This window comes from Ambystoma mexicanum, chromosome 5p, assembly GCF_040938575.1.
Source record: "Ambystoma mexicanum isolate Mex_15411 chromosome 5p, UKY_AmexF1_1, whole genome shotgun sequence".
NCBI lineage: Eukaryota > Metazoa > Chordata > Amphibia > Caudata > Ambystomatidae > Ambystoma > Ambystoma mexicanum.
Window position 1 is genome coordinate 83,093,468 of NC_090930.1, and position 14,751 is coordinate 83,108,218.

Consider the following 14,751-nt stretch of genomic DNA (forward strand, 5'->3'; position numbering starts at 1 on the left):
GACTCAATATATCAAAAGTAGTGTAGGGCTAGCTATGCCTAGCAAGGTGTGGGGATGTCCAGAGCAAGTGTGCTGGAGGACTGGATTAACTATCCGCAAATGCCCTCCCATAATTTACAAATGCAACCAATCCTCAACCCTTTCAATTTAGAAGGATAATCACTTTTAGAAAATAAAAAAACGACATTTTAGAGAAAAAATATTTTTGTTTAATTGTAGATCAGTTACATACAAGTCTCTGAAATATTCTGTAATCTATAATCCTTCAGTAATGACTATCACATAACGTCCAACTGCTCATTCATATTTTACAAAGCCTTGTGGAGTATTTTGTTAGCTGAATGTTTCGGTCAGCAGGCCATCTTCAGGAACATTTCTGAAGATGGCCTGCTGACCGAACCGCGGTGAGCTGAGCGAATATGCCACAAGCTGCATAAAATATGAATTAATTGCTGTACTTTGTATTAAAATCATCACTGAAGGATTACATATTGTTGATTAAAATTTGGGAACATTTCAGTGACTGAGCTATGATTAAGGTAAAAAGTATTTTTGCTTTTAACGTTTCATTTTTCTAAAAGTGATGAGTCTTCGTTTATTTTATTTAATGTGATCATTTATATATAAACTTTTCACATATAAATAAAATATGTTCTACAAAACAAAAAATACATTATATATAACTACACATTAACATTGAATGTCATCATTATTATCGTAATTAACTAATTCATATTTCATAATTACATAGTCACAATTATCAGGACCAAATTTTAAAATCAATTAAAAACATTGCATTTATACCTAAATATTAACTTAATTAAACCATTTAATTATCATTATAAAATATGCAGACAAACCAAGAATAACTCATTTAGTTTTAGTCAAGACGTTTACTAACCTCACACCAAACCCTATGAAGTGCTCTCTGCAGTGCCTTATTATTTGAATTAAACAGTATTTCCAAAAAGACTCCCTTTTATATAGATCCCATTCCGTAAACACATTGGCCTAAATTGCCACTGTAAATAGGACCAAGATCCGTGCATTTGGAAGGAACATGTTTCCCAGTTTCAGACACAGTATTTATTAAGCATATTCAGCAGTATCTCTTGTCATTAGCTAATTTCAGTTTTGAGCCAAATACGGACAAAAATGGGAGTCGAGTAATACGCATTAATAGAAGAAATACGCGCATAACCAGCAAAGGACAAAGGAGCAAATAGCTTTCTGGGACTCTAAATGTATACATCATTTCGACTATATGCATAGTTCTTCATTGCAGATAAACAATCAAAACTCTGCAGCAGTCTCATCTCTCAGATTTCCTAACAAAACATCTTTTCAGTATATATAACTCCTTGTTCCAGTTTGGTTGCCAACTGATCTTATTGAAGTAATCAATTAGTTGCCACAAATCTTTCATTAGTCCTTCTGTTTGGCTGCATCGTATTACCAAGCAATGTTAACAATGGGCAGCTAGGGTTCGTCAAAGATGTTCTATATAATATACCCTGTTTTATAGATATTAGCATAATTGACCGAAAACATTTGATCACTGTTTTTGACCTTTTTTTGGTCAAATTCAATTAAATATATGTATGGGGTGGGAAAGGGTATAGATTAGGTAGAAGGGAAATGTGGGGGGATTGCGGGGTTCACCCCCACATTTTAGACCAAAAAAAAGGTCAAATAAACTAGATCAAATGTGATTAGGTCAAATGTTTTAGATCAAATGGACCCAAACCGTTTTTATAAGAATATTACTTTGAAGACAGACAAGCCCCAGCTCCAGTCTAAGTATAGTCGTTGGGACACAAACTGGCAATCCTAAGATTGGTTCCACTAATTGTCCTCCTAAACATTTAACCAATCTAAGTCATTGACGGTGAGTGCTTCCAGGCCATACGTAATTGTGGTGGAAAAGCATGTCTGTAGAGATCAATTATTCCGTCAAGGCTGGAGCCAGCTGTTCGATTACTGAATTTTGACATAATTTGTCTAAGCAGAATTGCATTTCTTTTCTTTATACATTTACTTTGATGATAACCAACCAGTGAATCGACATAGATGCCCAAGTATCTATAGCTGTTTATATATTTAATTGGACCTTCCAGTGAAATAAGCCTACTTCTTTTCAGGTGCTTGTTTGCAAATAGCATCACATTAGTTGTTTCTCTATTAATTATTAGCTTATTCTCTGCTGTGTATCACCATCATTCGGTGGTGGTCCTTTTTAAGCCAGAGTAAGTTTGGTTAAAGATAACTAAGCCATCTGCAAATAGAAGATTCATAATATGCAAAGATCAATTTTTTGGTGGACAGCTAAGAACTCGCTTGAAGCACGCAGGCAAGTCTGTGATGTACAGATTGAACAACATGGAGGCCAAGACGCAAGCCTGCTTGACCCACCAACCCCCTATTTGTTTCAATCGGGCTCGATATGGTCCCCTTGCTGTTCAATCGGATCTGCAAAGTAGTCTCCTCATGTGGGAGTCTCAAAAAATAGAGCAACAAGTGAGGACAACCATAATGATCCAGCTATGACCAAATATTTCTCTATTAATAGAGACGAAAGCATCTCTAAAATCAACAAATAGAGGACTTGGACTTCACGCTTCTTTGTCTTTTCAATCAACATGTCACACGACCTCACATTAGGAATTGTAGAAGAGCCAGCCCTAACTCCTGTCTGGTACAGGTCGAGGATGCCGGCTCTGGCAGCCCACTTAGTAAGCTTAACCAAAATGAAAGATGCAAACATCGTCCCTGTACTGTCTAACTGGATTTTCCATGTGAGATGTAGGTTAGGGTATAGGAAGTAATGTGTAGGGTTGGATATATCCAGCAAGGTGTAGGACTAGATTTAATATGTGATATAAAGGGATGGCTATAGTAAGGGAGTTGTGGGACTACCTATGTCAAGTGTGGTTTAGAGCTGGATTTACGATGTGGGACATAGAGCTAGGTATGCAACTTGAGGTATAGGGTTGGACATACCAAGTGTTGTGTAGGGACTGCATTGATCATGTGGGTTGCTGGGTTGGATATAAGTCAGTGAGGCTTTGAGCTGGTTATATCAAATGTGGTGTAGAGTTGGACTGGATTTACCTTGTGAGACGTAGCGTTGGGTATACAAAGTAATACTTAGGACTGGATATAGCCAGCAAGGTGTAGGACTAGATTTACTGTGTGGGAAATAGGGCCGGGTATATAAGGGAGGTGTGGGACTTCTTTTAGCAAGAGTGGTATAGGACTGGATTTGATTTACAATATGAGATATTGGGCTGAGTATCCGAAGTGAGGTATTGGGCTGGCTAGACCAAGTGTGCTTTAGGACTATGTGAGATGTGGGCTGGGTATAGTAAGTGTATTGCTGGACTGGCTATATTAGGTGTCTTGTAGGACTGGCTTTTCTATGCGAGATGCATATGCACAGTGTAGTAAAAGGCTGCAGTAATCAACTCTGGTTTGGTCTGGATATATGTGTGTTAGTGTAGACCTGGGTAAACCATGTGAGGGGTTGGCTTAGGTATGCATTGTGAGGTGGAAGATTGGGTATAGCGAGTCCAGAGGAAGCAGATTGAAGAGAGTACTGATTGGCAGACAATCCAATATAGAAAGGATAACATTAAGATGTGTGATGAATGGTTCATTTGAGATGACCGGAAGTGCTTACTCAGCATATTGACTAGGGTGAGGAACGAATAGACTGAGAATTGAGGCTGGGTTGTGGACTGGGCCTGTAAAGGAAATAGCAGCGGCCTTGTGGCTGCATATCATGTCCACGGAATCCGTTGTGGCTTGCACCGAATGATGTGTGCATCAGTGCCACTTACTGCACGCTTCCCTTGCACTTGTATGACACTTTTTTCCTATTGAATTCTTCAGTGCATACAAGGAATTTTCCACATAACCCTGGTGTGCAGGTATTGCATGTCCCATGCAGTTCCTCTTTGGCATGTGACCGATCTGCATATTGTGGTATATAGACTTTCTGTGTGCCTGCATGTGTCATGCTTTTGACAAGAAATACTTAGGTTAGGAAGTGAGCACTCTTTTAATAAATAAGAATAAATAAAAGACACTTCCCAAAGACCCTGTCTGTGCCTATGTGCCACTTATATTATATCAGCGCTAGAGGGCAACTCCTCATATCTCTCTACTTGTAGGGCACTTGAATCAGACGAGGATCGATCTTGTCTGGCATGGCTCTCCCAACACACTACGCTTATGCTTGCAGTGCTCTCTCTACGGATCCCCACTCTTCCAGAAGGACACGTCCTGTACAAGATCCCTGTGCCTGCCTAGCACTGCATATGGGACGTCCTGTTCCCTGCATGGCACTTGAGGACCTCTGTCTTTGAATTTATTTTATTTTATTTATTTATTTGTTACACGCCCAAATCCTCAGGTGTCACGGCGAGGAAATAAGATGCCTTAGGAATTAGTCATATTCATACATTACATTAGTTGCTTTACATGATATAGGTTACAAACATATTCATAAAAATATACAGTGGCCTAAGTATTCACAGCAGTATCTGGTGGGAGGGGACCTATCTTTGGATGCTAATATTGGTTGAATAGCCAGGTTTTTAGCTGTTTCTTAAAGATCGTGAAGGAGGATGCTTTTTTGATGGTGGTGGGTAGGGTGTTCCAGTGTTTGGGGGCTAGAGTGGTGAAGCTGCTGCCCCCTGCTCTTGTGGTTTTGAATCGGGGGGGGTCCAGGAGGAGTTTGTCGTTGGATCTCAGTAGTCTTATATTAGTTTTAGGATGCAGAGTGTTGTTGAGGTAGATGGGTCCTTTTTTAGTGATGCATTTGTGGGTGATGCATAATGTTTTGAAAATGATGCGGGCTTTGATGGGGAGCCAGTGGGCATCTTTCCTGGTCTTGGATATATGGTCTGATTTTTTTATACCTAGCGCTGCCCTCAGGACTTTGTTTTGCAGAAGTTGCATTTTGGCTAGGTTGGTGTTGGAAGTGCCCAGTAGTAATACATTACAGTAGTCCAATTTCGATAGGACCAGTGCTCTGGCCAGGGTGAGGCAGTTAACTGGAGACAGAAATTGGCGGCTGAGTGCAATTAATTTGGAAGTGTAGGCCGTGGAGGAGGAAAGTACATTGATCTGTTTAGTCATGGTCAGGCTAGCATCGAGGTACACGCCCAGTGTTTTTACTTGTTTTGATACTGGAATATTGGTGCCGTCGATGTTGATGGTTGAATATTCTGGCTGAAGGGTTGCTAATTTGGCTGGAGCTCCTACGATGAGGACTTCCGTCTTCTCATCGTTAAGACATAGGCTGTTTAATGCCATCCAGTTTTGTATGATGGCGTAAATTTTATTGATGGTTGAAGTGTCCTGGTCATAGTTGCCTGTAAGGGGTATTAGGATCTGAGTGTCATCCGCAAAATTTGTGTATATGACACCCATATCGTCGAGTGCTGAGAACAGGAGCTTGGTATATGCGTTATACAGCGTGGGGGAAAGGCAAGAGCCTTGGGGCACTCCTATGGGGACTGGGATGGGGTTGGCTGCTTCTTTGCCTATGGACACTCTGGAGGTGCGGTCAGTTAAGAATGATTTCACCCAAGCAGTGGCTGCCCCAGAGAAATTAAATTCACGGGCAAGTGAATTACAGAGTTTGTCATGGTCCACCAAGTCGAACGCAGCTGAGAGGTCCAACAGCAGGAGAATGCAGAGTTTCCCTGAATCTCTAATGGCATCCATCTGGATTTTGAGGTCCAAGAGAGCTGTTTCAGTACTATGGTTAGGCCTGAAGCCTGATTGTCTGGTACCGAGGAGCTGGTTAGATTCTAAATGGGCTTGAATTTGGTGGTAGGCTAGTTTGTCGATGATTTTGAGTAAGAATGGGACCGTGGTTATGGGGCGATAGTTGGTTGGAATGGTGGGGTCTAGATTTGGTTTTTTTAGAAGTGGTGTAACCCAGGCTTCTTTAATGCAAGTCGGAACTGTATTGGAGTTGAATGAGGCATTGACAAATTTAGTGATGAGGGGTGTCAGGGTGGGTGCACAGGCTTTGACTAGTTTGGCTGGGACAGTATCTCCTTTGCAGTTGGATGCTTTTAGTTTGGAGATAGTCTCGAGTACGAGATTGTGGGTGACTGGTGTGAATTGGAAGGGGGGGTTGGAGTTGTCACTGGAAAGGGTACAGGGATTAGAGGAGGGGGGGGTTTTTGTAGCTAGGAGTAATTTTTTGGAGTTGATTTTGTTTTGTAACATAGTGATTTTGGAGGCAAGAGCATCTTGTATAGTGGTACACCATTCTTTGCTTGTGTTAATGGGAGTGTCGGTCGGAAGTGGGTTTTCAAGTTCTCTAAGGATAGAGAAGAGCTCTTTGGAATCAGATGCTGCATTGCTAATGCGAGCATTGTAGGCGTTAGCTTTATGTGAGATGATAGCTGATTTGTAGAGGGTATTTGCGTCTTTGAATGCTTTAGCTGAGTCTAGGGAGGGATGTTTATTATGGGCATGCTCAAGAGAGCGTTTTTTCCTTCTAAGGGCGAATAGTTCCTCGTTGAACCAGAAGTTGGATTTTTTATTGAGGCGCCTTAGTTTGGAGGTTACCGGTGCTATGGTGTTAATCGCTGTGGAAAGGCATGTGTGGTAGTACTCAGCGATAGTAGTTGGGTCATTAATGAGGATAGAATGGGTATCTAGCAATTTATTCAAAGTGGGATCGAAGTTCTCAGCTGTGAGCTTTTTAGAATTTCTACTTTCGATGATGTCCATAGGTATGTTCTTGGGTATGCTGGGTTCGTCACTAGTGATTGTAAATTCTATGCAGAAGTGGTCTGTCCAATTCAGTGCGGTAATCGGGCCTAATGCATTATAACACATCCTGCTGTCTCTGCATGGTAACTCGTATTTCACTTGAGATGTGATATAAAGCTTTGATCTCTCTACATGGAGTATCCCAGAAACCCTGCCCCCATTTCTGCATGCAACACGATGCAGAACCCTGTTCTCTCTGTACAGAATATAATGGAACGCCGCTGTCCTGGCACAGCACCTCACTTAGAGACCTCCTTTTCTGGAAGATGTTTCCCACATATAATCTATTTGTCCCTCAATTTCTTTCATACACATTTATATGCTCCAAAAGAGAGACCCATAGAAAGACATTGTGCACTCACCCAGTTTCCTGCATGCTGACAGTCCCAGAAGGGACAGCATTATCACCAGTGATTTCATTGTGGAGTAGGATGGGGACTCCAGCAGCTCCTCTACCCTCTTCCTTGATGCTTCCCTCTTTTGAAGCATTCATTTTATAGCTGCAATTTGCAGAAGTTGAACTGCATGTGTTCATCTCCCTGATCAATATCTCGCCTCTTGGTGGTGTGGGCAGTGGTGGAGTAACCCATGCGATTGCACAGAACGGGTCACCACAAGCATTTCTCAAAGCCTTGCTATAGGTTTTGAGGAATAGGCATGTCGCAACAGTCCCAAGTACTGGACAGTCTCACCCACCATCGCCATATTTGGCTGCCAAGATGGGCTGGAGGTCCCCAGACATTAGCATTCGCCTTTGCATGTGCTGCTGACCGGGATCAAAAGCAAACCTATATCCTTTGCTCATGGACAAAGAAATTACATGAAAAAGTAAAAATATGAATTGATCAATTTCCATTGGCCCACATGTTGGTTCTTCTGGCATGAGCCATTGTCACTCAAGCATTACTTATGGGAGTACATAGCTCTACTGAAGCGCCTCAATCGTACAACACTCCACTTTTCCATGGTGGGCTTGTCAGATCTATCTAAGGCAATACATCTCCGGCTTTATATATATCAACCCCTCCCTGCCCACACACCACTGGCATAAAAATGGCGAACAGCTGTGTGACCCACAATGCATCTACATTTTAAAATGCTAGACCCCTCCTCCCCCATTTCTACTTGTATCATTATAGGGTCTCACAAACGCAGTGATGTTGCTACTAAAACGAGTTTCTAGGCGAGGGTGACCTTAGCAGAGCTGCACTAAGTGACAGAATGTGAGGTTCACCCTGTGAGCCATGATGAGGGGGCCTTCCAAGCTCGAGTACAAAGCATAGGCCATGCCACCCTTTCGCCCTGCCTGAACCAACACTCACAAGCAGTGCCCATGATAATCCAGCTGCTGCATGGGCACACTGCACTAGGTGAAAGGTGGAAATATGTGTTTTAACCGAACCTTCACTCTTTCACCAATCACAGAAACAAGGGGGATGTGCCAGTATTATTATGCACAGTAATGATACCATAGGAAACCCTATTCATGCTGGCTCTGCCAGTATATGCCAGTATCCCCATGTATGAACATGCTCTTGTGAGCTTTTCCCTCAATGCCAGTGAAAATCACCTGGCACAGGATGAATACAAGTTGTTGCTGGCTGCATAAACATTTGCCAAGTGCCTGCACCACCAAGTGACAATACTCTTCATGTTGACTTTGCTCTCAAAGCCAGTGAAACGTGCAGTGCTACAGTAAGTATACATTTTGTGTGGCTGCAGAAACGCTGCCACACACCATGTAAGAACACTCATAATGTTGACTTTGTCCTTAACACCAGTAGAACATGCAATGTGGCAGTAAGAAAGCATTTACTTGCTGCCTGCATAAGTCCCCCCACCCTCTCCATGTGCGAACACACATCATAAAGGCTTTACCCCTTATGGGAGTAAAAAATGCCATGCCACAGAATGAAATTGTCCAATCTGCCTTCTGCATTGTCCTATAAACCCATCACCCCAAACTCTCCTCCATGTAATAACATTAATCAAGTTGGCTTTTCTCAGGAATGGCAGTAAACCATGTGAGAAAAATGCCATGCTCCAATTCCCCTTGCCTGGGCCCTAGCTTTGCACGCACCCACTCATACCCATTCACTCACCTGCCTCACTCAGTAGCGCCTGGTGAATTTTTTAATTTGAGGGGTATAAACAGTTCCCACACATATGCCACTTCAACCAAACGTAGAGAGGGAGAAGGAGTCTGAACCAACCAATTGGGGCTTGATCCTCCACACACCTTACCCGAGAAAAATGTTTTAATATTGGGTTAAAATGGAGCACATACAGCACACTTTCTACAAGAAATTTGGTAAAAAGCTGGACAGTTTGCAATTACTTTGTTGGGTAACTCCAAAATCCAATAGATGCAGGTCACTAACAATTCACAGGTTCCTTTCCCAACACATTTTCTTGATGCCTTTGGCCACAATACATGCCAGTATATAATAATGTTCACGCTGACTGTGCCTACACATTTCCATGCTGGCTACACCAATATATGCCAGTACTAGCATATAGGAACATACTCATAATTTATTTGCACATAATGCCAGTAAATATACTATAAGGATTCCTCTCCACAGCGGCTCTTCCTATATATGTCAGTATCCCTACTTCAGAGCATAATCCTGTTAGCTTTGCCATTAAAAATGCCATCCCACTATAAGAAAACATGTCCGAACTAGCAGCAAACTGTAGGCTAGACACCTAATATCACTTCTGTGTACTTTACGCTTGCAGGCCAGTAAGAAATGTCTTGCTACAATAAGAAATAGATAGACTGGCTGCACCAAAATGCCAGTCTAGCCAAGTAATAACAGGTGTGCTTGCTTTATCATCGATGCCCAGTAAAAAATCTGATGCCACAGTAAGAAATTGCTAGACTGGCTGATCCAAAGGCCAGTCTAGCCACGTAAGAACACATATAACGAGTGCAATATTTGTTTTTGAATTCTGAGTTCCCCTCACGCCCATGAATGTGTGCAATAGGGCCTCTTTTGCACTCTCCCTGGCCACATCATCTCTCCTAACCTTCAAAAAACCTCTAAAGACGTGGCTTTTCAACAAATATGCTTAAGACTGTATCTCCCCTGTGTATCTTTGTTTACTGGCTGACCATTGCACCAACCATGTGCAAGCATCGTGATACTTGGTCTGGGCACTATATAAATAAATAAAAATAAATATCATGCATGCTGTATCATAGAGGCAAAATGCTATACAAGTAGCAAACCCCCTACCCACCCAAATCAACTCCTTTGCTCCCCAGTACAAACACAAGGGACACGCACGCACACACATTCACACATTTTCATGCTCATTTAATCACACCATTAACTCACTTATTCACACATGCACCTATACACTTGCTCATTCATGCGCATGCACTCAACCACCCATACATCATAGACTCACTGATTCACAAACATTACATAACACACACTGTTGCATGCACGCATGCATAGATACATGCATATAAACATACTTCGAAGGGATTGTGTCCTCCGACGTATTCCTTATCTTAGATATCTCTTTCCAGCTTTGCTGGCCTCGGAAAAAATTTTCACTCTAGAGGGCGCTGCGCGTCGACGTCCGCCGAGTCGATGTCCCTCGACAGCTGCCGTATCGACGTCGACGTCATCCTGCCTATAAAGGCCGCGCGCAGCGTCCGTTGCTCAGTTCCGTTTTTCCGCGCTTACTCAGTGCCTCGGAATATCGTTGCTCAGTTTCGTAGAGAATTAATCCAATTTCCTCGAGATATTCGATCCATACTCGATGGCTTCCTCATCGGAACCGACGACCCCTCGGTCCGGCTTTAAAAAATGCAGAGACTGTGGGAAAAAGATGTCGCTGACTGACCCTCACAGAGTTTGTCTGTGGTGTTTGGGAGCTGAACACCATTGTTCGGAGTGCGAGGACTGTATGTCCATGACAGCTAAGGCCCTGAAGGAGCATAGGGGGAAGCTGGAAAAAGGTAAGACTTCTAAAGCTTCTTCTTCCTCGACGAAGTCGAGACATTCGTCTCCTCATCACCATTCACGCTCCAGGTCTCGAAGCGGGTCCCATCACTCCTCGAGATCGAAGCACTTGAAGAGGAGACGTCGAAGATCCCCTTCTTCGTCCTCCTCTTCCTGTTTCACCAAAGAGAATCCCTTGCCCCACGAAACATAGTTCCTGGGCTGAATGGGAGGAATTCCGCAAAAATATGATGAGCGTCTTCGAGAAAGCAGCCTCGACCCACTCGAAGACTGCCGAGAGCGATGCTCTGGTCGAAAGACCTGAAGGTCCAAAACGCTGCGAGTCGCAGTACCCGGCGAAGGAAGCTTCTCGAGCGCGTCACGAACCCTTGAGTAAAGCTAAGACCTCGAATCCTTCTTCGAAGGTTCCGTCGACGCCGTCGATGAAGGTTCCGTCGACGCTGAGGTCGGTGTCTTCGACGCCGTTGTCGAAGGGACCTTCGACACACGGGTCTGTCGACTCGACGCCATCTTCGACACCGGCGTCGACGCCAAGGAAAGTCACGGTTGCGGCGCACCCAGTGGCTATCCCCAGGTCTTCGATGACAATGTCGTCGAGATTGTCGACATCCTCAAGTAGAATCCCAATTCTATCGAGGACCTCGAGGCCTCCGCCTTTGTTTTCGACGCCACGTTCGAAGCCTTCGACGTCGGCGTCGACGACATCGACGTTTTCGAGGCCGATTACAACAAGTTTGGCACCCTCTGCCTTGGAGATGGGTTTCACACCCTTTGTGAGTTCAGACCAATTGAGAACAATGTCCTCAATTATGGAAGAGGGAGAACTATCTGACCAAGAAGAGACATTTGAGTTGCAGGGATCTGCAACCCCAGTTCAAGAGGAGTTATCCTCAGAGGAACACAGATTAAAGGAACTCCATGATTCCTTACATGAGGCAAGTGGTTTAGACACTTCCCCTGAGGTGGAGTTCGATAGGCCAGACCCGGGGGAGCATGCTGAAACCCCCTATAGAGCCTTAATGGCCAGGATCACAGAATTTATGGGGTGGTCAACACCTTCACAGGCTTTCCAACAAGATGACCTCACGGATATTCTTGATAAAGGTCCACAGGAGGATCCTGTAGTACCTTTTCATAAGGCTCTTCAAAAGGAAAATCATGACGAACTGGGAAACCCCAGATGTCGTCCCGGCAGTAAATAAAAAACTGTTTACTAAATACAGGGTATCTTCTGCAGACCCAGAGGTTTTGTCCAAACACCCATCCCCAGAAAGTCTGGTGGTACAGGCAGCATCTTCTACTGACATCAAGACTGCTTACCCTACCGTCCCACAGGACAGGGACGACAAAAAATATGATGCTATGGCTAAGAAAGTTTTTTCAGCATGTAGCATGGCGTTAAAATCTATTAATGCTACTTGCACCCTTGCTAGATTCAGCCATACACTTTGGGAGTGTACTTCTACAGCGGCTGACTGCATCCCGGAGGGAGAAGAAAGGGAGGCGTTCCTAAATATCATACAGGACGGTAAAGACGCTATGTGCGAATCCCTCCAGACGGGCATTGATTCGGCTGACAGTATCAGCAGAGCAATGGCGGCAAGGACAACAACCAGGAGATTCGCTTGGTTGAGAAAGTCTGGTTTTGCCCCAGATGTGCAAGCCAGGCTCTTGAACATGCCATTCGATGGCTCTTCTTTGTTTGGGAAAAAGGCGGATGACAGTTTAGAAAAACTGCAAACATCAAAGGCAGCAGCAAAATCCCTAGGCGCTGCAATCCGTCAGACACCTTTTCGTCCCACAGGATCCTCTGCGAGAGGCAAGTCTTTTCGCTTCTACTCTGCATTCGGAAGAGGTAGAGGACGACCGGCTCAAAGGGGACAAAGAAAAACTACCCGAGGTGGACGGGGTAGATATTCAAAAGCCGCAGCAACAGCAGGTGCCTCTTTACCATCAGCATCTGCATCAGCCGCCCCAAAACCACTCTGAGGACTTCCCTCACAAGACACCTGTAGGAGGCAGGTTAACTCAACATCTGGCGGAATGGCAGGCTATCACGTCAGATGCTTGGGCATTGGAGACAGTTGCACAAGGTCTCTGCCTGCCTCTCCTACGCATACCTCAGAGTCATCCACCAGGGATCAGCTCTCAAAAAGCTCCAGATCCGCTCCTCTTGCAGGAAATTTTAGACCTGCTAGAGAAAGGTGCCATAAAACCGGTACCTGTAGTGGAGAGGAACAGGGGCTGGTACTCCCCTTACTTTCTCATTCCAAAGAAAGACAGAGGACTGAGACCCATCCTGGACTTGCGAGAATTTAACAAATTACTCAGGAAAGACAAATTCAAGATGGTAACTCTTTCTCAGATCCTCCAAGCCCTTCAGTTCCAGGACTGGTTGGTATCTCTGGACCTTCAGGATGCTTATTTCCATGTGCTAATCCATCTCAAACACAGGAAATACCCGAGGTTCGCAATTGGCAACTCTCATTATCAATTTCGAGTGCTGCCATTTGGGCTGACCTCCGCCCCGAGGGTCTTCACCAAGTTAATGTCAGTAGTGGCTGCAAGTCTAAGGAGGGAAGGGATTCACGTCTACCCCTACCTGGACGATTGGTTGATCAGGGCTGTATCTTCGGAACAAGCTCAGATCCAGCTAAATCACGTTTGCCACTCCCTGCACAGACTGGGCTTCTCCCTCAATTTAAAGAAGTCACAAATGATACCATCGCAGAGACTCCAGTTCATCGGAGCGATCCTGGACACTTCCCTGGAAAAAGCCTCGCCACCAGAGGTGAGGGCTCAAGATATTCTACAGATGGTTACCAAGTTTCAAAATGCCCAACGTCTCCCAGCCTTCGACTTTTTGAGGTTGCTAGGCCTCATGGCATCCTGCATTTTCCTAGTGCCAGAGGCTCGCCTGAGAATGAGATCCCTCCAGTGGACACTGAGAACTCAGTGGTCACAATTCTCAGGGAGAATGACAGATCTTCTTCAGGTTCCCGACAGGGTGGTTCGAGACCTTCAGTGGTGGGCCTGTCAGGAGAACATTCTGAAAAGAGAACAGTTTTGGCAACCCTGGCCGGAGATAACAGTAGTCACGGATGCCTCACTCACGGGGTGGGGAGCCCACGCCAACGACTTGACCATCAGCAGTCGTTGGTCTCCATCGGAGTCCAGACTACATATCAACCTGTTAGAGCTGAGAGCCATCAGACTTGCGCTGAAGGCGTTCTTGCCAGCTGTACAAGGGAAAAACGTCCTGATAATGACGGACAACACAGTGGCCATGCATTACCTCAACAAAAGAGGAGGCGTAGGATCACTACCCCTGTGCAGAGAGGCGATGCAGCTCTGGTTTTGGGCAATCCAAGAAGGAATCTCTCTATCGGCAGTTCACCTACCCGAAGAGAAGAACTTGACAGCGGACGCTCTGAGCAGGCAGAGCACAGTCTCCCACGAGTGGGAACTAGCTCAGGAAGTCCTTCAAGAGATCTTCGCCCTTTGGGGAACCCCTCAGGTGGATCTGTTCGCCACCAGTGTCATCAGGAAGTGCGATCTGTTCTGTTCAAGGGAATTTCCCCCGAGAGGAGCTCTGGGAGACGCGTTCATAGTGGACTGGGAGTTTACGCTTCTGTACACGTTTCCACTGGTCCCTGTCATTCCTCAAATGATCAGGAGGTTGAGAAGATTCCGGAAAACCATGATCCTAATTGCCCCGGATTGGGCCAGGAGAACGTGGTACCCGGACTTTCTAGACTTGTCCATCTGCCCTCCAATTCGACTTCCACTCAGAGAGAATCTGCTCTCACAGAAGGGAGGTCAGGTTCTCCACCCAGACATCAAAACCCTCAACCTTCACGCTTGGCTTCTGAAAGGCTGAGGTACAAGGATTGGGACCTCCCTGATGATGTTATGGAGGTGTTGCTTTCGGCAAGAAGGCCAGCAACAAAATCTTTATACCGCTGCCGTTGGA

At 44.8% G+C, this 14,751-nt stretch overlaps 1 protein-coding gene across 1 annotated transcript in view; it reads right to left on the minus strand.

Moving 5' to 3' along the window:
• Positions 1–7,277, minus strand: part of LOC138480754 (C-type lectin mannose-binding isoform-like) — a 47,435-nt gene extending 40,158 nt beyond the window's left edge. The window contains exon 1 of the mRNA XM_069612490.1: positions 7,161–7,277. Within this exon, the coding sequence (XP_069468591.1) occupies positions 7,161–7,218 (58 nt within the window). The 5' untranslated portion in view covers positions 7,219–7,277. The remainder of the gene's footprint in view (positions 1–7,160) is intronic.
• Between the last annotated feature and the right edge of the window lie 7,474 nt (positions 7,278–14,751).